The sequence below is a fragment of the Prionailurus bengalensis genome, chromosome X (genome assembly GCF_016509475.1).
Source record: "Prionailurus bengalensis isolate Pbe53 chromosome X, Fcat_Pben_1.1_paternal_pri, whole genome shotgun sequence".
Taxonomy (NCBI): Eukaryota; Metazoa; Chordata; class Mammalia; order Carnivora; family Felidae; genus Prionailurus; species Prionailurus bengalensis.
The window spans coordinates 127,937,871-127,963,651 of NC_057361.1; the positions used below are offsets into that span (position 1 = coordinate 127,937,871).

The 25,781-nt window shown below is 51.8% G+C and overlaps 2 protein-coding genes and 1 pseudogene across 2 annotated transcripts; 1 reads left to right on the plus strand and 2 right to left on the minus strand.

Moving 5' to 3' along the window:
* The first annotated feature begins 11,054 nt into the window (after nucleotides 1–11,054).
* On the plus strand, nucleotides 11,055–12,317 carry LOC122477187 (cancer/testis antigen 1-like). Its single transcript, XM_043570045.1, has 3 exons — nucleotides 11,055–11,477; nucleotides 11,800–11,928; nucleotides 12,179–12,317. Exons 1-3 carry the CDS (start codon nucleotides 11,209–11,211, stop codon nucleotides 12,315–12,317), a joined length of 537 nt encoding a protein of 178 aa, XP_043425980.1. The 5' UTR covers nucleotides 11,055–11,208.
* A 1,583-nt stretch (nucleotides 12,318–13,900) lies between these two features.
* Nucleotides 13,901–14,525, minus strand: LOC122477550 (annotated as a pseudogene).
* A 9,428-nt stretch (nucleotides 14,526–23,953) lies between these two features.
* LOC122477360 (EKC/KEOPS complex subunit LAGE3-like) lies at nucleotides 23,954–25,633 on the minus strand. The gene is made up of 3 exons (XM_043570290.1): nucleotides 24,946–25,633; nucleotides 24,530–24,658; nucleotides 23,954–24,286 (listed from the first exon to the last, which is right to left on the minus strand). The coding sequence occupies exons 1-3, from the start codon at nucleotides 25,326–25,328 to the stop codon at nucleotides 24,142–24,144; spliced, it is 657 nt and encodes a 218-aa protein (XP_043426225.1). The 5' UTR covers nucleotides 25,329–25,633; the 3' UTR covers nucleotides 23,954–24,141.
* Nucleotides 25,634–25,781: the final 148 nt, after the last annotated feature.

Here is a 25,781-nt window from a genome sequence, read left to right on the forward strand (position 1 = left end):
CCCCCTGAAACTCCCCCTTCTCCCCAGTTTCAACCACCTGCTGACCCATGACAATGTAAACTCCCTATGGCAGGAACTTTTCACTTCTTATTCTTCACTATAAGCTCAGGGCCTATAAGCTCAGGGCCTACAACTATATGTGACCCACACTAGGTACTGAAGACATATTTATTTCCTGAAATAATGGTATCTTTGGTAAAGTGCCATATCTATTCCATTAATTAAGCTTCTGTGAAGTATGTGAGTTTGTTGTAGTTGCCCCACAGAAGTAATATGGATTCCCCCACACATCCCAGATTTGGTTTGGACATTGCATCTGATGCTGCTGTATGAGCACCAATAGGGAAGGAATGGTTTATTATTCACATAATGAGGCTTTCTGGGGAGAGATGGGCTGGTTCCCCAGCAGGACCAAGGCTGGCTTGAGAGAGCCAGGAAAGGAGACTGGCTTGAGATTTTATGGTGGTTAGGGGCTGGGGTTGGGGTGATGGTTCCTGTACATGGGCTAGGGCTTGTGTGGCTCAAGTTTCATAATTCCTTATCAGCTTGCCCAGGTGTGGGGCAGAAGAAGGGGGAGGAGTGGGACTTGAAAACTGTCAGTAGTCCAACATCAAAAAAACAAACAAACAAACAAACAACAAACAAACAACAACACAGAGTTTCCCCATCTGGGTTCTGGCAATCTAAACCCTGATGTCACCCCCCCCCTCCTTCCCATCCTGCCCCACTCCTTACCCCTTCCCCCCCCCCCAGGAACACCAAGGTTTTTTCATCCTTGCCTGTGGGTTAAAGTAGCAAGGGGGGAACTCTGTCTTCAGTGCTCAGTCATGACCCAATCTTTGTACCTAGTGACTATGTAACTGTCAACCTCCCAGTCTGACCCCTAGTCCCGCTGGAATTTACATTCCTATCCCCTTACAACCTGCCTTTTCCCTTTCTTCCAAACTCCCTGCCATCAGAGAACTCATAAAGACATATACACACATCATTTTCAAAATTTGTTGCTTTTATTAATTGTCACCATCAGTGTACCTTTTGGTGTAATGTTTAGTCTTTATGGGTTGGCTGTTTTTGCAGAGCTTCCCCTGTGGATGCAGAGAACAATTGTGGCTTTCTGGGCTCTACTATGCATGGGACATTACTTGCAGAGGCAGAGTTGTCCAGCTTCTCTTGTTCTTGGGCTACCTTATTTGCATTCTTCCTGTTATGTGCCCTGTGGCAACAGACTAATATTTTCACCCTTTTTGTTTTCTTTGTGTTTCTTGAACTCTGTTGAAGGGTTAATTTTACCCTCTTGATGATTTGGTTCAACTGGTAGGACGAGAGAGGACATTAGTTTGACGGCAGTGGGTGGGATGGGTGTGCATGGGAAGGGTAGATTTATAAAAGGCATATTGGCTTAAGAGGGGTTGCTACCAGTCAAGGACAGGTAGGAGTCTTGGGGCATGGTAGATGAGGAAGCAGAGGAGGATCATGGGTTGTGTGATCTGACCTCTTCAATGTCTTTGGTGTTGGGTTGACAGGGTTTCTTCTGATTCATCCTCTCTCTCTTGCTTCTGGTTGACTGGTTAATGCTTATAATTGGTGGTTCTGAATCTGTGCTGCGTTCTTGTGGTTTCCCATTCACCTCTGCCATGTGTAAGTCAATAGTGGCTTGACCAACAGGGCTCCATACTCTCCCCAGCACAATGAAGAGTCATACTCTTCAGCGTTGTTTAGTCAGCAAGAAACTCCTCCCACCCAACGGTAGTCCTGGGGTGACTCAGACATCTCAATGCATGACCCCACCACATCCGGGGACAGGGAGAGAGGAGTAAAATGTGAGGGAGGTCCAAATTATCTTGTTAGAATAAGGAGGAGTTACTTAAACTCCCCTTAGAGAGCCTTCCCAAAGTGAACTTGCATCCTTCCTCATCTTCCTTGTTCATTTGTGGTGGATCACATGGCAGAGAGAAGGTGTTTCTTCCAAGCCCCTCCCCATGCCCACCATATTCGGTGGTTTCTTCTGTTCTCTCCAACTGTCCATCACTACCTGGTTTTTGTATGTTTTAACTAAAATCCTTCCAAGTGAATGAGGTCCTATTATCATCCCACTTTCCGCCAACAATGGCCTTAAGACCATTCACTATGTGGCAGCCATCAGGCAACTTTCCGTGTGTGTGTGTGTGTGTGTGTGTGTGTGTGCATGTGGTTACTGAATATACTTTGTGGAGGCCTTTACACCCTGCACACATTTATGTTTCTGTTTCCAAGAAGCCTCAGATTAGTATCATCAGAGGCCTCTCCCATGGCCATGGTTGAATTAAGCCTTTGGCTGTGCCACAGGGGTGCCCTAAAAATGAGGATTAGGATCTTTTTTGGTCACAGAGACAGCAGCAGCAGCAGCAGCAGCAGCATTTTATAAATGTCCTAGTGTATTAATCAGAGTTCTCCAGAGAAATAGAAACAATGTATGAGGAATTGTCTCACATGATTGTGGAGGCCGAGGAAGTCCTATGACCTGCTGTTTGCATCCTGGAGGCCCAGGAAAGCCAGTGGGGTGATTCAGTTCAAGTCTGAAGGCCTGAGAACCAAGGGAGCTGATGATATAAATCCGGGTCTAAGGGCAGGAGAATATGTGATGAGAGGTCTCAGCTCTAGTGAGACAGAAAAAAAGAGGTAAGTTATTCTTCCTTCTGCCTTTTGTTCTATTCAGACTCTCAACAGATTGGATAAGACCCACCCACACTGGGGAGGACAATCTACTTTATGGAGTCCAGCGATTCAAATGCTAATCTGACAGAGAACAAACTGAGGGCTGATGGGGGGAGTGGAAATGGGTGATGGGCATTGAGAAGGGCACTTGTTGGGATGAGGCACTGGGTGTGTTGTATGTAAGGGATCAATCATGGGGATCTACTCCCGAAGCCAAGAGCACACTGTATCCTCTATATGTCAGCTAACTTGACATTAAATTACATACTAAAAAAAGAGAGAAACAAATGCTAATCTCATCTGAAAATACCCCCGCAGAAATAACATTTGCCCAGAAATAACATTTAATCTGGACACCCCATTTCCAGTCAAGGTGATACAAAATTAACCATCATAAGGTGGGTCACACATCATACATCACAAGGGTCATCACAAGTTGGTGTCAACTTGACACCCATACACATATCCTTAAACCATACCTAATCTCAAATAAGACAATAACAAGGTCATAATTCCCACTAACATGATACAACTATCCTGGATAGAGCCAAAATGTGCTTACCCCTTCCCCAGAAGCAGCGTTAAAGTCTTTGAGTGATATTTGCTCATCCCCTTGATACCTCATAACTTAAGTACTATAACTTAAAAGTAACAAAACTTAAATACTATGGTATAAAATCAATACATATCATGTCACATGATAAGAGAGTAAGAGAGGAAAGGAAACACACACACACACACACAAACACACACACAGGTATTCATAAGGAGGAAATACTCATGACGATTACAGTCCTTGTTTCTGTAACTGGTAGCATGGTTATAGTTGCTACCTTCTTTCACTGCCCAGTTTGTATTCTCTTTGCCTTTAGCAACCATCTCAGTTGTTTTTTACCTGGTGGGGTAATTCCAACCTTCATTTAATCCTCTGGGCCATTAGTAGTCCTGTCTGGATTGGGTTGTTGTAGTTTTCCATTGACCTTAACCACAGAACATAATACTAAGAGACTTAATAACAAGAGACACCCTTATATCTCTTGCACTTCAGTCTTCCTTGCCTCCACTCCTTGTGGAGTAGCAGTCCAATTTCCCTTTGCAGTCAGAATCAATCACCCCAGCAAAGACAGGAACCCTCTTCTTTGCCTGTTGATTCACAGGCACGAGGAGCCCAAAGTGGCTGAGTGACAGTCTTAACTTTCAGTTCAGTGGAATCATTATTGTGTCTCCTGGTAGAAGCATCCTTCCCTCTGAAACTAAGACTGCTAGGCCAGCAGAGCATAAAGTTGTGGGAAGAGGAAGCCAAAAAAAGTTGCTAGTGGATCACTAGGGGTAATAAGGAGTGGTGCCACTTCCATTTCCACCCCTTGATTCCTGGACCCATGAATCCTGGCTATGGGAGAAAGAGCACCATTTACTAGATGTTGATTCAGAGTATATACAGCTTTCTGGAAAACTCTGCTCTAGCCCTGCAAGGTATTGCCACCTAGCTAGCACTGTAACTGAGTCTTCCAAAGGCCATTCCACTCTTCTATCAAGCCAGTTGCTTCAGGAGGGTAGGGAACATGGTAAGACCAGTGAATTCTATGGGCATGGGCCCATCGACACACTCCTCCTCCTCCTCCTCCTCCTCCACCTCCTCCTCCTCCTCCACCTCCTCCTCCTCCTCCACCTCCTCCTCCTCCTCCTCCTTCTTCTTCTCCTCCTCCTTCTTCTTCTCCTCCTCCTCCTCCTTCTCCTTCTTCTTCTTCTTCTTCTTCTTCTCCTCCTCCTCCTCGTCCTCCTTGTCCTCCTCCTCCTTCTTCTTCTTCTTTGACTCACTTCTTTTGCTGTGAAGTGAGTTCCTTTATCAGAAGCAACGTTGTGTGGAATGCCATGAGGGTGGATAAGTCACTCTGCAAGTCCACAGATGGTGGTTTTGACAGAAACATTGTGTGCAGGGAAGGCAAACCCATATCCTGAGTAAATTGTATTCCAATAAGGACAAAATACAGCCCTCTCCACAATGGAAGGGGTCCAATGTCATCAACATGCCACCAGGAGCTGGTTGATTACTCTGAATATCGGTGCCATTTCAAGGATTCAGTGTCGGTCTCTGTTGCTGGCAGATTGGACACTCAGTGGCTACAGCCAGGGCAGCCCGGTGAGTTGAAGTCCCTGTCGCTGAGTCCACGCATCACCTCCATCCCTGCTACCATGGCCACTTTGTTCATGAGGCCATTGTGCAAACACAAGACTGGCTCGGGAAAGAGGCTGACTGGAATCCATAGGATGGGTCACCCTATCCGTTTGATTATAAAAATTCCCTGCTAAAGTCGCTCTTTTGTGAGCATTCACATGGGACAAAGATGCCTTCGTGCTTTTTGCCCATTCAGAAATGTCTTTTCCCCAAGCTTCTTTGTCACCAGCTCTTCAATGATGCTCCTTCCAAATCCCTCACCATTCAGCCAAACCATTGGCCAGGGCCCACTGGCTGGTATATAATTGAATGTCTGGCTGTTTCTCCTTCGAAGAACAGTGAACAACCAGGTATACTGCCGGGATCTCTGCCTATTGGGAGGGTTCCCCTTCACCACTGTCCCAGAGGGTGTCCTAGACTGGAGCTGTTGTGCCACACCTGTCCACCTGTGGGTCATGCAGAACCACCTGTAAACCAGGCACAAGTCTTCTCTTCCTCTGTCCACTGATCATAGGGAGCTCCTCATGAGGTCATAGGTGCAGGCTGGGAGGGAGAAAATCATGTAGCAGGTGTGGAGACTGTGGGCATTTGGGCCACGTTTTCACTTTAAAAAAAATTTCAGTTTATTTATTTATTTTATTTAAGTAATCTCTACACCCAGTGTAAGGCTCAATCTCACGACCCTGAGATCAAGAGGCACATGCTCTTCTGACTCAGCCAGCCAGGTGCCCCTGGGCCATGTTTTTACTTCCTCATGCCTTCAGGACCTGCTCAAGCCTGGTTACATGTACACCATTTCCATTTGATGGTGTCCATGCCCAATTTTATGGCTTGGCGGACCAGATAACAGCCAACTTATGATGGGCAGCTCTAATTGCATGGTAACTTGGTGGCCTGTTGTCAGGTGTTCAGTCTCTAGTAAGGCCCAGTAGCAGGCCAAGAGCTGTTTCTCCAAAGGAAAACAGATGGTGCACAGCCTTGCTCCAAAATCCTAAAGGTCTGTGCTGTGATTCACCTAGAGGTACCTGCCAAGGGCTCCAAACGGCATCCTCAGCTGCCACCGATACCTCAAGCACCATCAGATCAGCTGGATCACGTGGCAGAGTAGATTGCACAGCCACCTGGGCTGGTTGCAGAGCCTTCTTTTGTTCTGGGCCGCCCTCAAAACTAGCAGCTTTTCAGGTCACTCAGTAAATGAGTCGTCGGAGTAATATACCCAATGGTGACTACATTGCCTCCAAAATCCAAAGAGGCCCAGCAGGTGTTGTGGCTCTTTTTCTGGTATGAGAGGGGCCAGATGACTGCTTCGGATTATGTGTCTCCCTCTCTCTCTGCCCCTCCCCTGCTGGTGCTCTCTCTCTCTCTCTCTCTCTCTGTCTCTCAAAAATAAATTAACATAAAAAAAAATTTTTTAAAGAGGGGCCAGATGCAATAACTTATTTGCTCAAGCAATGAAACCACATCTGGTACAGCAGCTGGAGTTGAAGTCACCACCTGGTTGAGTTTACGATAATGTAGTGTCATTCTCTAAGATTCACCTGTCTTCTGCACAGGCCAGGTAGGAAAGTTGAATGGGGATGTGGTGGGAATCAACACCCCCGCATCTTTCAAGTCCTTGATGGTAGCAATAATTCTGCAATCCCTCCATGAATGTGGTATTGCTTTCAGTTTACTATTCTCCTAGGTAGAAGCAGTTTTAGTGGCTTCGACTTGACCCTCATCCCAAGGTCACAGGAGCCATGTGTAGTGGCAAAGAATGTCGATTTCAATTATGCATTCTTGAACTGGGGACATAACCGCAGGATGGGCTTGAGAGCCCACTGGGCCCACTGTGAATCATACCTAAGTTAAAACTCCGTGGATCACCTGACCTCCATCACCTCCTACTCTGACCGGTTGGCCAGAGTGATGTTTTGGGTCTCCTGGAATTAGCATCAGTTCAGAGCCAGGGTCCAGTAGTCCCTGAAAAGATTAACTACTTCTCAATGTACTCTTACCTTAGTAAAAGGCCATAGGTCCTTTGGGGAAGGCTGGGAGAAAAAAAGACTAGGAGTTATAAATTTTCAGCAGGGTGCCAGGGACCCTCCTCAAGGGAAACTGGCCTCCCCTTCTTTCAAGCAGTTCCAGGTCTGTAAACTGGTTCAAGTATAGAAATTAAGTGAGAGGCCATGACTTTCTGCTTTTAATGATTCAGGCTAGACTGGTGTTCACTTGACCTAGATGTTTTTCCTTATACAGATTAATTTAGTAGGCTTCCTATTCCACTTCTAGTCACATCATGCTCAATTAGCCCTTATGCTAGGGTCTGCAGGAGTCGGGCTATTCTGATTGCTGGTTTGCATCTGCCATCCATTAGAGAAAATGTAGTCACCCCCTGCCTTTGGTGATTAAGTGCCACCCATTGATCCCTGCCACAGAGGGGCCTGATTACTCCCACTGCATTTGGGTTTCCCAATTCAGTGACTGCAGCTCCCTCTATGAGGTCTGACCAACAGAGGAGAGCAATCAAGGAGCTCTGCAAGGATGCTAATGCACCCTTCACAAATGCAGTCTTCACAGTATTTTTTAAACTTTTTTTAATGTTTATTTATTTTTGAGAGAGAGAAACAGAGTGTGAGTGGGTGAGAGGCAGAGAGAGAGAGTGAGACACAGAATCCGAAGCAGGCTCCAGGCTCCGAGCTGTCAGCACAGAGCCCGACCCAGGACTCAAACTCACAGACTGTGAGATCTTGACCTGAGTGAAGTCGGGCACTTCACCAATTGAGCCACCCAGGTGCCCCGTAGTCCTCCTCACAGTATTGGGGAAAGACCTACCAGGGGGAATGAGCAAATCCACTCTAACATTTCAACCCACCTGAGCCTTTTGATCCCTTCCTCTATACTAAAACGAGGTAGGTCCAGCATTTCTAATCTGTTCATGGTGAGCCGCCTTTAGGTCCATGTTGCAGCCAAACAAACAAACCTTTAGAGACCTTTCTAATTCCTGGAGATGCAATATTAAATGAAGGATGCCTGCTTAGCGAGCCCAGGTCAATAAATTTGGCCCGATCCAACTTTATGTCCCTTCCACCGTTGTCCCACACCCTCAGTATCTATTCCCACACATGCTCCCCAGATTTCTGTCTGTATAAATTAGAAAAGTCAAGTCATTCTTTTGGAGTGGAACATACCTCCTCATGTGTCACGCTTTGTAACTTGCCTGTAGGGGCCTGCTGGGACTTGAGTCTACTTATAGGTCTAGAAGCAAAAAGGGGTGGTGGGGGTAGGTCCTGAAGAGAATCAGCATTATCTTGCACGGCAACTGCCTCGGGGAGGCCGTTATGGTTTCCTTGAGCAATGTGTGGCTAATCCCCTCAGAGGCGGGTGGAGAGGCCCATACCACTGTGAGCTAGGAGGCTGCTGCCACTGGGGGTAAATAGGCCACTTCTACTGGGGGTGGGGAGGCCATTTCCACTGGTAAAGAAGACTCATCAGAATTTAGGGGCCCAATGGGGCACCTGGGTGGCTCAGTTGGTTAAGCGTCCGACTTCGGCTCAGGTCATGATCTCGCAGTCCGTGGGTTTGAGCCCCTCATCAGGCTCCGTGCTGACAGCTCAGGGCCTGGAGCCTGCTTCGGATTCTGTCTCCCTCTCTCTCTGCCCCTCCCCCGCTCACACTCTGTCATTCTCTCCCAAAATTAAATAAATAAATAAATAAATAAATAAACATTTTATTTTATTTTTTTTATTCAACGTTTATTTTATTTTTGGGACAGAGAGAGACAGAGCATGAACGGGGGAGGGGCAGAGAGAGAGGGAGACACAGAATCGGAAACAGGCTCCAGGCTCTGAGCCATCAACCCAGAGCCTGACGCGGGGCTCGAACTCACGGACCGCAAGATCGTGACCTGGCTGAAGTCGGACTCTTAACCGACTGTGCCACCCAGGCGCCCCGAAATAAACTTTTTAAAAAAAGAATTTAGGGGCTCAATGCCCCCAGCCTCAGCAGTGTCTTCCCACATGTAGTCTCCGTCTCAACTTAGAGGATCCCATTGTTTCCCAATCAATGGCCTCAGTTTCACAGCGGGCACACTTCAAGTCTGGGAGTTCAACTTGCATTATAGTTCAGTTAGTTGCACTTAGGTTCTGCATTTGAATTTTCAGCAGTTTTGGCTCTGTGGCTAAAGAACGGTAGGATTTCTTAAAGGGCACACATAGAAGCCCCTAGGCCGGTGATGTGGTGTTTGAGCTGGGAATTCAAATCTCTGAGCTCATCCTTCCATTTAACCACGTTCCCAAACCACATTAGGAGCTACCAACCAATGTCATTATATTTGTTAGTTTTCCAAAGAGGTTCAAAAGTATCATAGAAGAGTCACCCAGCTCCTTGTTTCTTATAAGTAGTTGATTAGGAGTAGCCAGTGCATATATTTTGCATATCTCTATCAGCTTACGTCACAGGCTACCAGTGTTCTCTTTGCTACCAGAAACAGTCACGAGCATCTTTAAATCTAATCAGATTGGAGCCAATTCCAGAAACCTCAGAACCAATTCCGAGAACCCATCCTTAAAATTCTGTTCCTCTAGAACCACTCCTGGTACCAAATCTGTATTAGTCAGGGTATTCCAGAGAAGCCAAACCAACAGATAATTCATTCATTCAGATTAGATGATAGATAGATGATAGATAGATGATAGATAGATAGATAGATAGATAGGATAGATGAGAATGGAAGCTGAGTGGTCCCATGACCTGCTGCCTGCAAGCTGAGCGGGAGACCCGGCAAAGCTGATGGTGTAATTCAGCCTGAGTCTGAAGGTCTGAGAACCAAGGGAGCTGGTAGCAGTGTAAATGCCAGTCCCAGGGGGCAGGACAAGGTGAGATGTGATGGATGTCACAGCTCAACAGTGAGGCAGAGGAAAGGCCTGGGGGAGAGACCAAATTCCTCCTTCATTCCTCCACTTTTTGTTTCATTCAGGCTCTCAATGGATTGGACGATGCCTGCTCAACATTGGGGGTCTACTTTACTGAGTCCACAGATTCAAACGCTCATCCCATCCGGAAGTATCCTTGCAGACACACCCAGAAATAACGTTCTGTCAGGGTACCCTATGCCCAGGCAAGCTGATACATAGAATTAGCCATCGAACCCAGTGAATGAGCCGCTTTTAGGAGCGTGACCTCAGCATGCACATAGTCACCACTCTTTGACACAGGTGACTGCCCAGTGGGACTGTGTATTGCACAGAGTATCTGCCTTTCTCTCTATAGAATGGGGGCCAAAAACGTTAGTGACAAAGAAACCATCGATAACCGACTATGTCAAAATTTAAAAGTTTTGTTCTGCAAACAGTACCAATCAAGAAAGTGAGAAGACAACCCATAAAATGGGCGAATGTATTTTAATTTAAAATCATGTGTTTGAGGGGCGCCTGGGTGGCGCAGTCGGTTAAGCGTCCGACTTCGGCCAGGTCACGATCTCGCGGTCCATGAGTTCGAGCCCCGCGTCGGGCTCTGGGCTGACGGCTCGGAGCCTGGAGCCTGTTTCCGATTCTGTGTCTCCCTCTCTCTCTGCCCCTCCCCCGTTCATGCTCTGTCTCTCTCTGTCCCAAAAATAAATAAACGTTGAAAAAACAAATTGAAAAAAAAAATCATGTGTTTGATAAGGGACTTCTATCCAGAACATATCAATAGCTCTTGCAAGCGAGGAATGCCGTTATTCTCAGAAACGGGAAAGTTTGAGAGTGGCAGACACTTTGTGAAACGATCCAACTTCCCTCAGCTTGCCACCCTCCACCCGCCATGTGTCGATGGGGCAATTGAGACGCACCGAGGGACCACAGGGATACCGGCAGATTCTTTCCCTCAGTGCACACTTCTCCAAGTCCTAACCATGGTGGCCAGCGTCCCCACAAAGCTAAGGCAGCCACGTCTTGACCGCATTACCCGCGCCACATTTGCCCCTTTTTCTGTCCCCCTTTGTCTGTCCCCCTCCACCTTCCGCCACCCCCACGCTCCTACTCTAACCCTCCGTCCAGAATAGGAGGGGCCTGTTTGCACAGGCGCGCGAGGGAGACTGAGTTGCGTCGCGTACTGGGGGCGGGGCTTCGTCAGGGAGCCCTGTCTCTCCAGCGCTGCCGATGGGGTCTCCCTGGCGGCCCGTGGGCAGCCGGGCCAGCTTGGCGGGAACCAATCACATGCCAGAAACCTCACCAGAGGTCTGTCTGCGCAGGCGCCCTGGGCATCCCCAGCAGCCTTGCGCATGGAGGGGCGGAGCTTCGTGAAGCAGTCCCAGCGCCTCAGCGGTCGGCGGGGCGTGCGGTTTGGCTGCGGCCTCTGAGCGGGCGGGTGTGGGGGCCATGCAGGCCCCGGGCGACGGTGCGGACGGCGCGGACGGCGCGGACGGCGCGCAGATCCTGGACGACGGCACCGGTGGTGCGACGGGTAGTGCTGGCTCGTCCAGTGGCCCCGGAAATCCCGGAGGCCGGGACGGCACCGCGACGTCGGGCACCGTGGCTGGGGAAGCTCCCCAGGTCGAGGGGGCATCGCCCGCCCCAAGGCAGGGGGGAGAGGCTTCGGCCTCGGCCTCGGCCTCCGGGGAAGCCTCAGAAAAGCAAGTTTTGGAATTGTATCCTTTCCAAGGAGCTCCCGAGGTCGGGGGGGGGGGGCAGTGGGGAATGGCCGGGAGGGGAGGCAGGTGGGGGCCCCGGTGGATGGGCGGGAGAGGTTTCGGGGACTTGCGGGGGCACAGAAGGGAAGTGGGGGGGGGGTGGGGCCGAGGGAGGCTGGAGGAAGCAGCTGGGGGTGCCGTGATGCACGTTTCCTGAAGGGGCGGCCGAGGTGGTCTTGGGTGGCCCTAAGGGCGGTCTGGGGGAAGGCGGGCCTCCGATGGGCAAGGAAGCCTCCTCCATGAGGTCCACCCAGATATGCCTTAACCGAATGTCCACCAGTGCCCTCACGGTGCCTTTCCTGTGTTACGTGGATGCGGAGCTGACCTACCAGTACCTGACCTCGAGTGCCGAATGCTACCACGAAGCGGTTCACACGGAGCTCACAGTGATTGGCAGTGACTTGTTTATGTAAGTTCTAGAAGGGGCTGGCGGGAGGCCGTGGGGAGCTGAGGTAACCTCTGCCCGACGGACACTTCGGTTGGAGATGTGCAGACACCAAGGGCTTGGTCTAAGGAGGCACATGGGGCCCCGGGTCTGTGGCAGCCTCAGGGGTTGCTCTAAGGGAGACACGGAGGAGTAACCTTGAGGGGGGAGATTGGAGTGAGGAGGGCCAGGAGTTCTCAAATCTAAAGTGATTTCCTTTTCCCCTTACTTTTAGCCGACTAACTGCTGAAGACCCTGTCCTCCTGCAGATTTCCACCGCCTCCTTGCTCAACCAGCTTTCCATGGTGGTGCAGACCATGCAGCACTTGGTGCCCGCGATTTTTTCTAGGCCTCGGCCTGGAAAAGGGGGCTGAGTCCATGACAGTATCCAGTGGAAGGCCATGTGCCCTTCCCCAGGGGCATGACCTTTGCAGTAGTTGCCACTTTATTTCTGGGGCTTGGTTATTTGCCTGTACTGGCCCTTGGGTGCTCTGTGCCCACTTGTTTTGGTTGCTGCTTAAAGAATACAGATAATAAAACTGAGTTAATGTTCCGTATCTGAGTTTCTTTTCAGCACCCAGATTTTCTTCCGTGTGTCCTCAGGTTGGAGGGGAGGTTCTGGTTCTAGTACTCTAGTACAAGGCGATCGAATACAATTGACGAAATGAAAGGAAATTAAGATTGCTTGGGTCCTGTCATTCAACATTGACTACTGTCAGGATTTCAGAATACTCTCGTAGCTTTAGGGTTGTAGGAATACGTTAAATGTATAACAATCATAGCAAGGAGTAAGCTTTTTCAAGTTTAGCATCAGTTTTTAATTCCTGAAACATTTTTGGGCTTTCCCTCTGTCTAAAACTTCTTCAAAAATATCTTATTGCATGGATACGTACAAGATGTATTATGATGCATTTGTTCAGCACTTCAGTTCTTCGCAACTTTTTTCCTATTACACATAATGTTTCGGTGGGATTCTTGTGTATAAGTCTCTGCGTGAATGGCTGTTTTCTTAAGATGGATTCCAAGAGGCAGATCTAGCATACAGAGTGGCTCTCGAGAAAATGTGCCAGAATTCTGGCACCAGCAGAATGGTGGTTTCCCCGCATCCCTGTCGTGGCTGGATCTGTTTTCTGCCACAAGAAGAAACTCAGTTTGGGTGCAGCCACTCTGGAAAACAGTGTGGAGGTTCCTCAGAAAATTAAAAATAGACCTACCCTATGACCCAGCAGTAGCACTGCTAAGAATTTACCCAAGGGATAGGGGAGTACTGATGCATAGGGGCCCTTGTACCCCAATGTTTATGGCAGCACTCTCAACGATAGCCAAATTATGGAAAGAGCCTAGATGTCCCATCAACTGATGAATGGATAAAGAAATTGTGGTTTGTATACACAATGGAGTACTACGTGGCAATGAGAAAGAACGAAATATGGCCCTTTGTAGCAACGTGGATGGAACTGGAGAGTGTGATGCTAAGTGAAATAAGCCATGCAGAGGAAGACAGATACCGTATGTTTTCACTCTTAGGTGGATCCTGAGAAACTTAACAGAAACCCATGGGGGAGGGGAAGGAAAAAAAAAAGAGGTTAGGGTGGGAGAGAGCCAAAGCATAAGAGACTCTTCAAAACTGAGAACAAACTGAGGGTTGATGGGGGTGGGAGGGAGAGAAAGGTAGGTGATGGGTATTGAAGAGGGCATCTTTTGGGATGAGCACTGGGTGTTGCATGGAAACCAATTTGACAATAAATTTCATATATTAAAAAAAAAACCTCAATTTGCATGAGCAAAGAACTTAGAAACACTAGAATAAGAACGTTGTGCTTTCCTGGCCTTGTTTCAAATCAGAGAAGACAAGTGCTGGGACAATTGGTCGGTCGGGGTGAGTGAGGCAGAGAGAGAGGCAGTGTAGCATAGTTTGGGGGAAATATTTTTTGTCACGTAAGCTGCTCACCTGTTAGCATCGGTGCTGCGACACAACAGTTCCCAGCAAGTACACTGAGCTGCGTGGAGGTTGCAGGACAAGGCGAGGCTCAGATGGCCGGGTGGCGGGCTACTGTTTCTTCCACTCGTTTTTGTCGTAGTCCCGCTTGACTGAGAAGCCCTGGATTGGGCTGGCCTTCCAAGTTGAGCCTCCTCTCAGTCTGCTTGGCCACCCACTCCTCTTCAGAGGTTGCGGGATGGGGCCGTACACGCAGTGCTTCTCCCAGATCAGAACGAGAGCAGTGGCTGATGGAGAACATGGTGGTGCCTACAACCATCTTCTGCTTGTTTGTGCTCCTGTTCGTTTCAGCCAAGCTCTCGTTGAACTGAATGTGGCACGATTCAGCTTTTTCATCAGTGGAGAGGATGCTGCAGGAAGGCCTCTTCTCTTTCAAGGCCTTCTGGCTGGCGGACGTTGTCGATGTGGGCCACAGCAGGCAGGGGATAGTCACGCCATTCGACATAACTCGAGAGAGCGTAGTTTTCACTCTTCATGACGCTTCCACGTGCTCCAACACTGAGGTGGAAATTCCTCACTTGCCAATTAGGCGAGCCACTCTGGTAGCCAGAATTCTGCCACTAGTGCCTGCTGTGATTGTGGTGACCACCCTGGGAAAATAGAATGAAATCAAAATCTTCTGTGTGCAGGCGCTATGCTATGCTCCCGACCCACATCGTCATGTGTAATTCTCAGGACAGCCTGGTGAGCTGGGTACTGTCGTCTCTACACCGGTTCTAGGTGAAGAATGGAGGCTGACAGAGGCCGGGTCTGTTTGATTCAAGCACCTACTGTCTGAGCCACACTATCCCTCCAACCTCAGCACGGTTGAGTGGAGCCACCAGGAGACTGGGAGAGTGTTTTTCCTTCTTACGGCTCCAGGGAACATCCATGTGACTAATGAAAAATGCAGAAATGGGCAAATGCAGGCAAAGTAGGTAAGAATTGAGGAGAACATGGGGCGCCTGGGTGACTCAGTCTGTTCAGCGGCCGACTTTGGCTCAGGTCACGATCTCACAGTTAGTGAGTTCCAGCGCCTTGTCGGGCTCTGTGCTGACAGCTCAGAGGCTGGAGCCTGCTTCAGATTCTATGTCTCCCTCTGCCTCTCTGCCCCTCCCCTGCTCACGCTCTGTCTCTCTGTCTCTCTGTCTCTCTCTCTCAAAAATAAATAAACATTTAAAAAAAAATTAGAAAGAATTGAGGAGAACATAAGGTTGATAAGAATCCCAATCCTGGCTTTGCAGTGGCTTCTCTATACTCCCAGGTCCTTTTGTACCTTGAAATCTTCATTTGGCCCTCTTTGAAATGGAGGGCACAATGGGGGTACCTGTTTCCCTCTTCCCCCTGCCCTCTTCCCTCGACTATGAAGAGGGCTCTTCTCAGGCATTTTTCCTAGCTGAGAAAAAAAATAGAGCCAAATCATCTGCCAACCCAGAAAAAGTCTCCACAATTGTGGAAGCAAAACAGTTTTCTCATTGAGTAGGCATTGCACCAGAATGTGATGCGCATCACAGGCAATCTGCTAAGAGATTCCAAAGACAGGGAGCTTTCACCCTTTTGTATAGGTAAGCGGGTAGAGCTCATCACGTGTTCTCAACATCCACCATAAGTAGACCTCAAGTAAGAGGACGTGACGCCACCAGGCCCCCCACATAGTCCATCCTGAATTTCCCTGGGAACTGGGGTGGCCGTGTGTATTAGGTCGTGGCTGTTTCAGACGGTGCGTTTGTGTTCCCTCCCCCACATTAATATGCTGAAGCCCTAAACCCCAGTGTGGCTGTATTTGGAGATGGGACCTTTGAGGAAGTAAGTTTAAATGAGGTCATAAGAATGGGGCTCTGGTCCAATAAGAGTGGTGTCCTTATAAGAGAGACACCAGAGAGCACCCCCCTCTTCCTCTCCCTCCCTCCCCGCCCCTACTCCCCCGCTCTCTCCTCACCTGCACTGAGGAGAGGCCATGTGAGGACAGAGGAGAAGGTGGACCTCTACAAGCAAGGAAGCAAATTCTCACCAGAAGCTGAATTTGCTGGCACCTTGATCATGGACTTCTAGCATCCAGAACTGTGAGAAAATAAATTTCTGCTGTGTAAGCCACCCAGTGTGAGGTACTTTGCTATAGCAGCTTGAGCAGACTAATACAATTAATCGGCTTTATCCAAGGAAAAAATAAGCTTTTTCATATCTTTATGACAGGAGCTAGTTTTGCAACTTGGAGCAAGGTGCCTACTGAAGTTAGGCTTCTACCCTCCCACAGAAACTGAAGATCGGGACACAATCTTGCTTGATGTTTACATTCCAAAGAGATGTTTCCCAGGTCCTTGAAGAACACATTCCTGGGTTATAAAGATGGCAAGGGGCTCTTTTAGCCTTTTTTTCCTTAAATTTATTTATTTATTTATTTATTTATTTATTTATTTATTTATTCATTCATTCAGAGAAGGAGTGGGGGAGGGGCAGAGAGAAAGGGAGACAGAGGATCTGAAGCGTGCTTTGTGCTGACAGCACAGAGCCCGATGCAGGGCTCAAAGTCATGAGCCATGAGATCATGACCTGAGCTCAAGTCGGATACTCAAGCACTGAGCCACCCAGGCGCCTCTACCCTTTAAAAATACTACCTATTTTCAAAGAAACAAAGAAAGAACTTACAAGTCGTGTAAAGTAAATGCTTTAAGGAAGGGGAGGGGACCATCTCTTCCCATATTTTCAACAGGGAGAATGAAGCCTTTTACTTTATTCTTTTTTAATAAGCTCTATGGCCAATGTGGGGCTCTAACTCATGACCCCGAGATCAAAAGTCACATGTTCTATGGACTGAGCCAGCCAGGTGCCCCTAAGCCTCTTATTTTTAATGTGTACATGTTCTTAAAGCAGCTCTCTCTAAAATATGCTGAATCCTGAAAACTTGCTAAGGTCCCTGATTAGTCTGACAGCTCTTTTGTAGACGCCACTAGATTTTCTATATACGTAATCACGTCTGAGAATGAGGGCGGTTTTTCTTCTTTCTTGCCAATCTGGATGCCTGTTATTGCTTGATTTGTCTTCTCATCACGGGTTGGATCCTCCTGCTTCTCTGCATGCCTGGTAATGTTGGGCTGGATGCCAGACAGTGTGATTTTTCCTTGGGTTCTGGATGTCTTTGTATTCCTGTTTTAAAGGTTAGAATTTTCTCTTTTTATTTTGGAGACAGAGAGAGCGGGGGAGAGGGGCAGAGGGTGAGAGAGAGAATCTTGAGCAGGCTCCACGCTCAGCACAGAACCCGACCCCGGGCTCGAACCCACGACCCTGGAGCCATGACCTGAGCCAAAATCGAGAGTCAGACGCTCAACCAACTGAGCCACCCAGGTGTCCTTGGATGTCTTTGTATTCCTAAACATAGTCATGAGCTTTGCTCAGGGATGCTGTTAAGTGAGTGGGAAAAGATTGATCCTTTTGAGTCTTGGCTTTGAAGATTTGCTGTGTGGGACCAGAACAGCTCAGTGGAGGATTCGTTTTTCCCGCTACACTACTGAGGCAAGACCCTTCTGAGTGCCCTGCCCAAGGCCTCCAGAATTACGAGGTCTGTCCTCCCTGCCGGTGGGGATAGCCACCAGTCTCTGTCCTGCTTGAGGGGTCGGCACAATTACCTTTCCTCCTTTAAGATGGTTCTTTCTCTGGCTTCACATGGTTTGCTCACACACTTGCGCTGATCAGTGGTGTGCTGCACACTCCAGCAGGACCCTCTGTGTATACGTGGGCATCTCACCAATGAGCACTTCCCTTCCCACTTAGAGCTGCGTTTTGTCTCTTAGAACCAAAGTACTCCAACTCATACAGATGAGAACGGTCAGTGGGTTTCAAGCAACAGACTCAGGAAATGCCGGGTGATTTGGGTGATCCGCAATGACTTACTGGGTGAAGCTGGGGGAGGCCAACAGACTCCCATTCACATCGCAGGACAGGGAAACAGAGAACCCAACTGTCACCAGTGCGCAAGCTGGACCATGTGTTCTCCGAAGGCAAACTCTAGGTAGAGTTTGGGTACACGCTGCCGGGAAACCATTTTTAATTTTTTTTTTCCAACGTTTATTTATTTTTGGGACAGAGAGACACAGAGCATGAACGGGGGAGGGGCAGAGAGAGAGGGAGACACAGAATCGGAAACAGGCTCCAGGCTCTGGGCCATCAGCCCAGAGCCCGACGCGGGGCTCGAACTCACGGACCGCGAGATCGTGACCTGGCTGAAGTCGCGAGATCGTGACCTGGCTCAACCGACTGCGCCACCCAGGCGCCCCGGAAACCATTTTTAAAGGTGACCACGTGGTACACGGTCACGTCTGATGGTCTCGGGTAACCCAGAGCCTGGGAACCACTACTCCAATCTTGACATGATTGCGTCCAGACCCAGAAGGAACCTTCCGGCCTCTCTCTGACCTTGCTGGTGGGGTCCCTTAGCGCAGGCAGCCAAAGCGTGGAGACGTCAAGAAAACCCACCTCAGAAAAGGTCCTGAGAGTTGTTGTTACATTGCCATTGCAATGGTAGCTGGGTCTCCAACCTCCCCGCGTCTCTGTCCTTAATGCAAGAGCACCAAAGAGTGGCTTCCTCGCAGTTGTCGCGAGGATATCTGACATTGTTGGGAAGACTTGGAGAACCCTAGTCTGAAATGTCACCTCTGAAATGTCACCCGGCTGACTGACACTTCTGTGAGCTTGCCTCCTGGCATTCCAGAAGAAACCAATTTCCTCTGCTTGGGAGAGTTTCTCTATGTCTCCTCTGTCCTTTTTCCTCTCTTCCTCCCTCCCTTCTCTTCTACTCACTCTCCCCCTCCTCCTCCTCCTCCTTTTCCTCTCCCCTCCTCTCTCTTTCCTCCCTTCACTCCCAATGTTCCAGACCATGTCCTTCAGATCATTGCCCTAAACAGGCCATCCTGTACCACCCAACCTAAATTAGCTGGAACAACAAAAGTGCAAGATTAAACTGAAGGGGGGTTTAGAATTTGCTGAAGATGACATTTCACCTCAAGGGAGAAATACAGATTATTCGCTAAGTGGTTTGGGACACCTTGACTAAAACTTTTTGGAAAGAAAACAAACTTACATACCAATGTTCTTTCTCACGAAAATTACCTCCCAGGATGTTAAAGTTTTAAAGTACTAGATGTTCTCAGTGAATATTTTTGTAATTTTATACTGAGGAGGGCCTTTCATAGGAAATGCAAACCGCAAATTATACTGAAACAATGGATCACATAAACAAAAAAATTTTAAGCCACTCTATACCAAAAGACCAGGAGCAAAGATAAAATGAAGAAATGGCAAGGAAAGGTATTTTCCAATTATAACAAAACTTTGATATTCTAAACAAGTTTAAAAAAAAACAAGTATTTATTAACAACAGTGGACCAATGCGTACTTAAGTCTTCTTTACAGGTTTCTGTAGCTTCTCTTAGGCTATTTCACTCAGTACTATTATTGCTATGGTTAAACATAACAAGAGTGCAAGAGTGGACATCATTTTTTGCGTGTTAAATTTGAGTTATCTTACTCAAATGTGAATAGAGATGTCTACTTGGCAGCTGGATACAGGAGTCTGCAGTGTGGGCAATGTCTGCGATGAAGATACAAATCTGGGACCCAGGACACGGCCCAGAGAGCCCCGAGCCTGCACGAGCTCGCCACGGGCAGCCGAGAGCCGGTATAGGGGGACAAGTGGCCCACGCACCGAGCCCTGGGGTCCTGGGACACTGCGAGGTGGCAGAGCAGAGAGGGAGCCGGCAGCAGAGACTGAGGAGGGGAGGGAGGGACCCTAAGACTGCAGGGTGGCCTCCTGGAACAGGAGTCAGACGTGCGCGCCCGCACACACACCTACCCACCCACCCCCACACACACCCACACACACACACACACACACACACACACACACTGGGGGCAGGAAGGAGGTGGTCAGGAGGGAAGAGAGAGTGATCCTCTCCCTGGGGTGCTGCTGATGGTCAAGGGCGATGAGGCCCTAGAATGCTCACTGTGTTTGACAGCCAGATCCTGGAGACCTGCAAAGACAGGGTCGGGTGTGGGGTGAGGGTCAGGAGGGGTCGAGGAAGTCAAGTGCAGGGTGGGAGTTGGGAGGGGACAGGGAGATGGGATGTGAGGTGTGGTTCCGGAGGGGACGGGGAGACCAGGTGCGAGGTGGAGTCAGGAGGCGATGAGGAGATGGGGTACGGGGTGCAGGGTGGGGGTCAGGAGGAGATGGGAAGATTTGGCAAGGGGTGTGGGCTGGAGGTCTGGAGGGAATAAGGAACTCGGGTGCGGGGTGGGGGTGTGTGTCAGGAGGACACAGGAATGTCAGCTGCGGGGTGGGAGTCGGGAGGGGACCAGGAAGTTGGGTGGGGGGTGGGGGTCAGGAGGAGTCAGGGAGATCGGGTGCTCGGTAGGGTTGGGGGTCAGGAGTGGATGAGGAGGTCAGGGGAGGAGTAGGGGTCAGGACAGGACAGGGAGGTCGGGGATGGGAGGTTGGGTGCAGAGTGGGGGTCAGGTGGGAACTGGAGGTTGGGTGCAGATTCCGGTGCCTTTCTTTGGGCCCTGCGTGGGGGCGGTGGTGACAGGACCAAGGGTCCTGACCCTGGCAGCAGCAATATCCCCGCCCTCCTACCCTCGTGCCCCCGGGTCGTGCCAGCCCCTGCCCCCTCTTCCTGTTTATACCCCCAACCACCTATTTATTTAATTTATCTGCACCTCACCGTGTCCGTCTGTCACCACGTGCCCCTTCTCTGGGATGTGGACAACCTCACGCCCCTTCTGTCCTTGGGTCGTCCTGGCTCCCTGGTGGCACGGTCAGCCTCGGCCTCGCCTCTGGCACCTGCCCCTGGCCGTGGCGGGCCCCGCCGGGTCCGAGCAGGGGCCCCCGACACCAGCAGCACTTGATGGCGAGGAGGGGGGCGCCCAGGGTGATGCGGCGAAGCCATCCCCAGACTGTGGCTGCGCCCAGGGGTCTCCCCGCGGCTGGGTCCCGGCATCCCCTCCGGACTTCTCGGGGGTCGGACCGTACCTTTCTCGGGCGCCCTGTCCCCAGCACCTGGGGAGCTATGAGCGGGTTCGTGCCAGGGCCCCACGTGGGCCTGGGGGCTCTGGAAGTCTCCTTCTCCAGGCCCGAGCGCCCAGCTTCCTCGGCGTGGTGCCCGCTGAGCCCGGACCCCTCACCCCCGCTGCCCTGTCCTGCGCCCGCCCCGAGTGGCCGAGGCGGCAGTGCCTTACCCCTCTGTTCCCTCTTCCCCCTCCGAGGAATCTGGCCCCGGCGCGTGGTCCCGGAAACCCAGCTGTCCCCTCTGTTTTGGCATGAGCTTCTTTGTCGTTGTTCCTGGAACCTTGTTTCTGAATTAAACGTCGGGAAAACGGTGGCAGTGTGTGGCAGGTGGGTGGTCGGCGAGCAGGGAAGCAGGTGGGGAGGCTGTTGGACTCTGGAGGAGCTGGGCTCCCTTTATGGGAGGAAGGGTGACCCGTTGCAGGGGTCCCGCGCATCTGACGAGGTCCAGGGCCACGTCCGATCCGTGCCAGCAAACCCCGGTGGCTCTCCCGTCAAGATCCAGTCGGAACCCGTTCCCTTCTCCCCACCTCCACTGGCCGCAGCCTGGGGGTCTCTCGCCTGCGTGCCAGTCTCCCCACTTCTGTCCTGCCTGCCCTCGTCCCCTTCCCAGCGCAGCAGGCACTGGGAACCTGATAAGACGTAAGCTGCATCCCGTCCCGCTCCGTTCAAGACTCCCTAGGGTCATCGACAGCACCCAAGCTCCTTCGTGTCCCACGACGCTTTACTGCCGCAGGTGCACCTCCATGCTGACGGGCGCACCTGCTTCTTACCCCCCGCCCCGACACCTGTGAAAGTAATGCAGGTGGGGAGAGCGTGGGACGCAACCTTAAGGAGAGCGGCCAGGAATGCTATTTGAGTGGGCCAGATGGAACCCCGGGGGACGAGAGGTCCAGGCAGGGAAGAGGCAGTGCAAGGGTCCTGAGGCAGGCGTGGGCCTGGTGTGTTTCAGAGAAGGGAGGAGGCCAGTGTGGCTGGATCCGAGTGAGCAAGGTGGAGAGGGGAGGGAAGGAGGCCGTGGAAGATGCGGGCCGGATCACATCTGATGCGGCGGGCCGCGGGGCAGGGCTCTGGCTCGTCTCTGGGAGGGGAGCCCGGGGACGCGTTGGAATCGATTTGTTTTGTGACCTGGCTGACGTGTTAAGGCCGCCCGGCACCTTCAGCAGTCCGTCTGTGGGGCCAGGGCGGTGGCCTAACTCTGGGCTTTGCTGGGAGAGGGAGGGAGGCTCACACTAAGTTCCGGTCTCTTGACGATCTGGCCCCACAATTCCGGGCCAGTCTTGGGAGCCCTATCCGGAAAGGGTGGGTCCCAGTGCCCCTTCTCTTTGTCCCTTTCCTCCAGCTGCCCCTTGCAGTCCCTCCCCTCCCTCTCTGGACTCTTACCCACAGAAGACTCTACCACCATACGGCTTGAAGGCCTACCAGCTAGGAGCCAATGCCTTTGTAAACTTAAAGAGCCCAGTTTCTCTGTTAAAAGAAGGGAGAGCCACGTTCTCAGGTGAAGTGACAAGAAAACCTACGGTTCCGCAAGTCAATAAAGGACAAGACTTTTCTATTGCAAGTGAAGAAAGACAAAAAGAAAAGCACTAAAAAGGATTCACGACGGGGGTGCCTGGGTGGCTCAGTCGGTTGAGGGTCTGACTTCGGCTCAGGTCACGATCTCACAGTTCGTGGGTTTGAGCCCTGCGTCGAGCTCTGTGCCGACAGCTCAGAGCCTGCGGTCTGCCTCAGATTCTGTGTCTCCCTCTCTGTCTCTCTGCCGCTTCCCCGCTCACGCTGTCTCTGTCTTGCTCTCAAACACTAAATAAAACCATTCGAACAAAAGAGAAAGAGAAGGAAAGAAAGAAAGAAAGAAAGAAAGAAAGAAAGAAAGAAAAGAAAAAAAAGGATTCATGTTGGCTTAACCAAAGGGAGAGTTTCTGGGTGTGTGTAACTGAACGATCGTGGCGGGGGCAGGGGGCGGGTAGTTCTGTCTTCAGGCATGGCTGGATCCAGGATTTGGTTCTCTGCCATGTGCCTTCCTGCTCTTGCTTCCCATCTGTCCAGTGTCGGCCTGTTCCCTCCCCCCGCCCCCGTAGCCCCGGCAAGGCCGGAAAGGAAGGAACCAAAACCGTGTTTGCTTACAGAGATCATGACCATGCATGTAGAAACTCCGAGGGAACCCTCGTGAGGCTAGCACTCCTGTTTAGCGAGGTTCCAAGACACAAGCTACCCAGAGGGAGCTAACCACCCCCCACCTCGCCCCCAAACCCGTAGCCACTTGTGGCACCACTCCCTTGCTCACCGGAAACAAGGCCAGTAAGCCCCAAAATTCCTATTCTAGTGTTTCCGTGCTTATTTCCCTGGTACAAAAGGAGTCTTCTACTTCGGTAGGAAGCCACCCTACTGGTTGGTGATGCGGGGAGACCAGACTTCTGGCGGCGGGGCGCCTTTTCTGGAGAGCACTTGTGTGCCGAGAAGCTATAGAACGCGGGAATTCTACCTCTTGGAAACGATCTGAAGGAAGTAACTGTTCGCGCAAAGACTTCTGTTCAAGAATCCCATTGACTCACACGACCCATAATAGGGGCAAAGCTGAGAACGACCCGACTGCTCACCATTATGTAATAATACATTTGTGTGTCTCCTGGATAACAGTTTTTGAAGAGTTTTTAGGGAGTGGGAAAGCTAGTACGTTCAACGGGGAAAAACAAAAACAAAACAAAACAAAACAAAAAGGATCCGGAGAAAAGTTAACGCTAAACTGGAAAATGCATACGTTATACGTTGTTATCCATTTAACGGGTAAATACAACTAGGAACGTATTCCAAAACGTCAGCGGTATTTAGCGCTGAATATAGGACCTGATTTTCCTCTCCCTGAGTCGTCTTCGATAAGCTTGGACTGCTGGACTACGATTCCCAGAACCTCCCTTCCAACACCAGAACAAAGGTAAGAAAATGTGGAGGCGCAGGAACTGAGAAGAAACTCGGACACAAAAGAGTAGCTCAGTTTCATGTTGTGCAGTAACAAACACGTAAGCGCCCGTCCCTCCGGGCGCAGGGAAGGAACTGAAGTGGGCCAAGAGCCACCGAGGCCCGGACCTGCAGAACGTTAGACCCCCGATAATAAAGTGGCGAGGACGCCAAGTGTCAACGCCCCGTGCCTTGCCCAGTGAGGGCTACCAGGTTAGGCCTCGGCCCCCTTTCCCGGGCCTAGGCGTGGCGGAGGCCGGGACCCCAAGGCGCGAATGTTTCGTATCACCAGGGGAAGCCGGTCCAGGAAGGAGTTGACGGACACTCGGAAGCAGATGGGGTCTTCAGTAGTCCATCTCCTAGAAGTGAGGGAAGAGGGAAATCCGGTTAAAGGGGAGACCTGCTGTGGAGGTGCAGGGCACCAGCCCCTTCCCCCACACAAACCCCCCCCCCCCCCCCCCCCCCCCCCCCCCCCCCCCCCCCGCCTTCCACCTAACGCGTGCGTCGGGGCCTCCACGACGGCACTGGAAGGCAGAGATGCGACCACGGCACCCGCCGCCACCGCCCACCCGTCCCGCGCCTACTCTTGTTGGAGGACTCACACGGCCAGGGCGCTGCCCCTCACGCAAAGCTCCTTCTGAGCCAACCCTCGGTGGCGTTGGACGTGTGTCGTCAGGGCCCTGCGGGCCATCTCTGCCTCCAGGGGCGACCGGAAAGACACAGTGAGCCTGCTGGGAGGCACCCGGTTAAGGCACAACGGGCTCCTGGAGTTCCCATGGCCTGAAGCCTCCTGACCACTCAGAGGCCCGCTTCTACCCCCGGGACACTCGCGCTCCCTCCCGCCACCTCTGCCCACCCTGAGCCGCTTCCCCCACCCTGGGGGCCCGCGGGCACCGGCCGTCCCTGTCCCGCCAGGCTGCCCACCCCCGCCCCCGTCCGTCCCGTCCCCGGGCTGCCGCCCTGCTCCCCAGCCACCCCGCCACGGCCCCTGCCCAGACAGGCTCCACGGAAAGGATACAACTCCAGCAGTCCTGAGGAGGTCCCCGCCGCCACCGGCGCTGCGTCTCCACCGGGGGCCAGGGCCCTCGGGGCCCGTTCGGCCAGGGGAGGGGCGCAGGCCCCCTCGACCACTGCTCCCTTGCTGCCAGGGCCACCCTCGCCATCGTGGCGGCTGCAGTTGCCCTGGCAACCGGGACCTCGGGGGCTAAGCTGGGGGTCGTGGCCGTCCGTGCCTCCGTCGGAGGCCTGTGGGCCTGCCCCCGCGTCCTCCGCGCCACCCTCGGGAGCCCTCGTGACCGCCGCGCCGTCCGCGCCGTCATCGTCAGGGGCCTGCGTGACCGCCACTTCCTCCGCGCCGTCGTCCGGGGCCGGAGAGGCCGCTTCGTCGTCCGGGGCCCTCATGGCCGCCGCACCGGCCTCCTCAGAGCCCACCGCTACGCTGCGCCCACTGTCGGCGGACCGCTGAGGCCCCTGGCAGGCCTCGCGAAGCCCGGCCCCTCGGCGCGCAAGGCTGTCGGGGATGGCCAGGGCGCCTGCGCAGACAGACGCCGCGGAGCTGGTTCCCACCGAGCCGGCCTCGCTGTGTTGGCCCAGAGCCTGGATCCGGTCGACGCTGACCCCGAGGAGATGGAGGCTGGTTCCGGAAGCTGCGCCCCTCGACGCGTGACGTCACTGTCGGGCTCCTTCGTCCCCGAGAGCATTCTGGTGAGGCCACTGGCACGTGACTGTTTCCGGCCTGGCCCGCCCCTCCCCCCAAGCGTGTGTCTGCGCAGGCGCCAGCCGGGCGCACTTGTGAGCAGCCCCCTGACCGCCGCCCGCCCGGGTCCCGGGCATCGAGGCGTGGGCCGCGCTCAG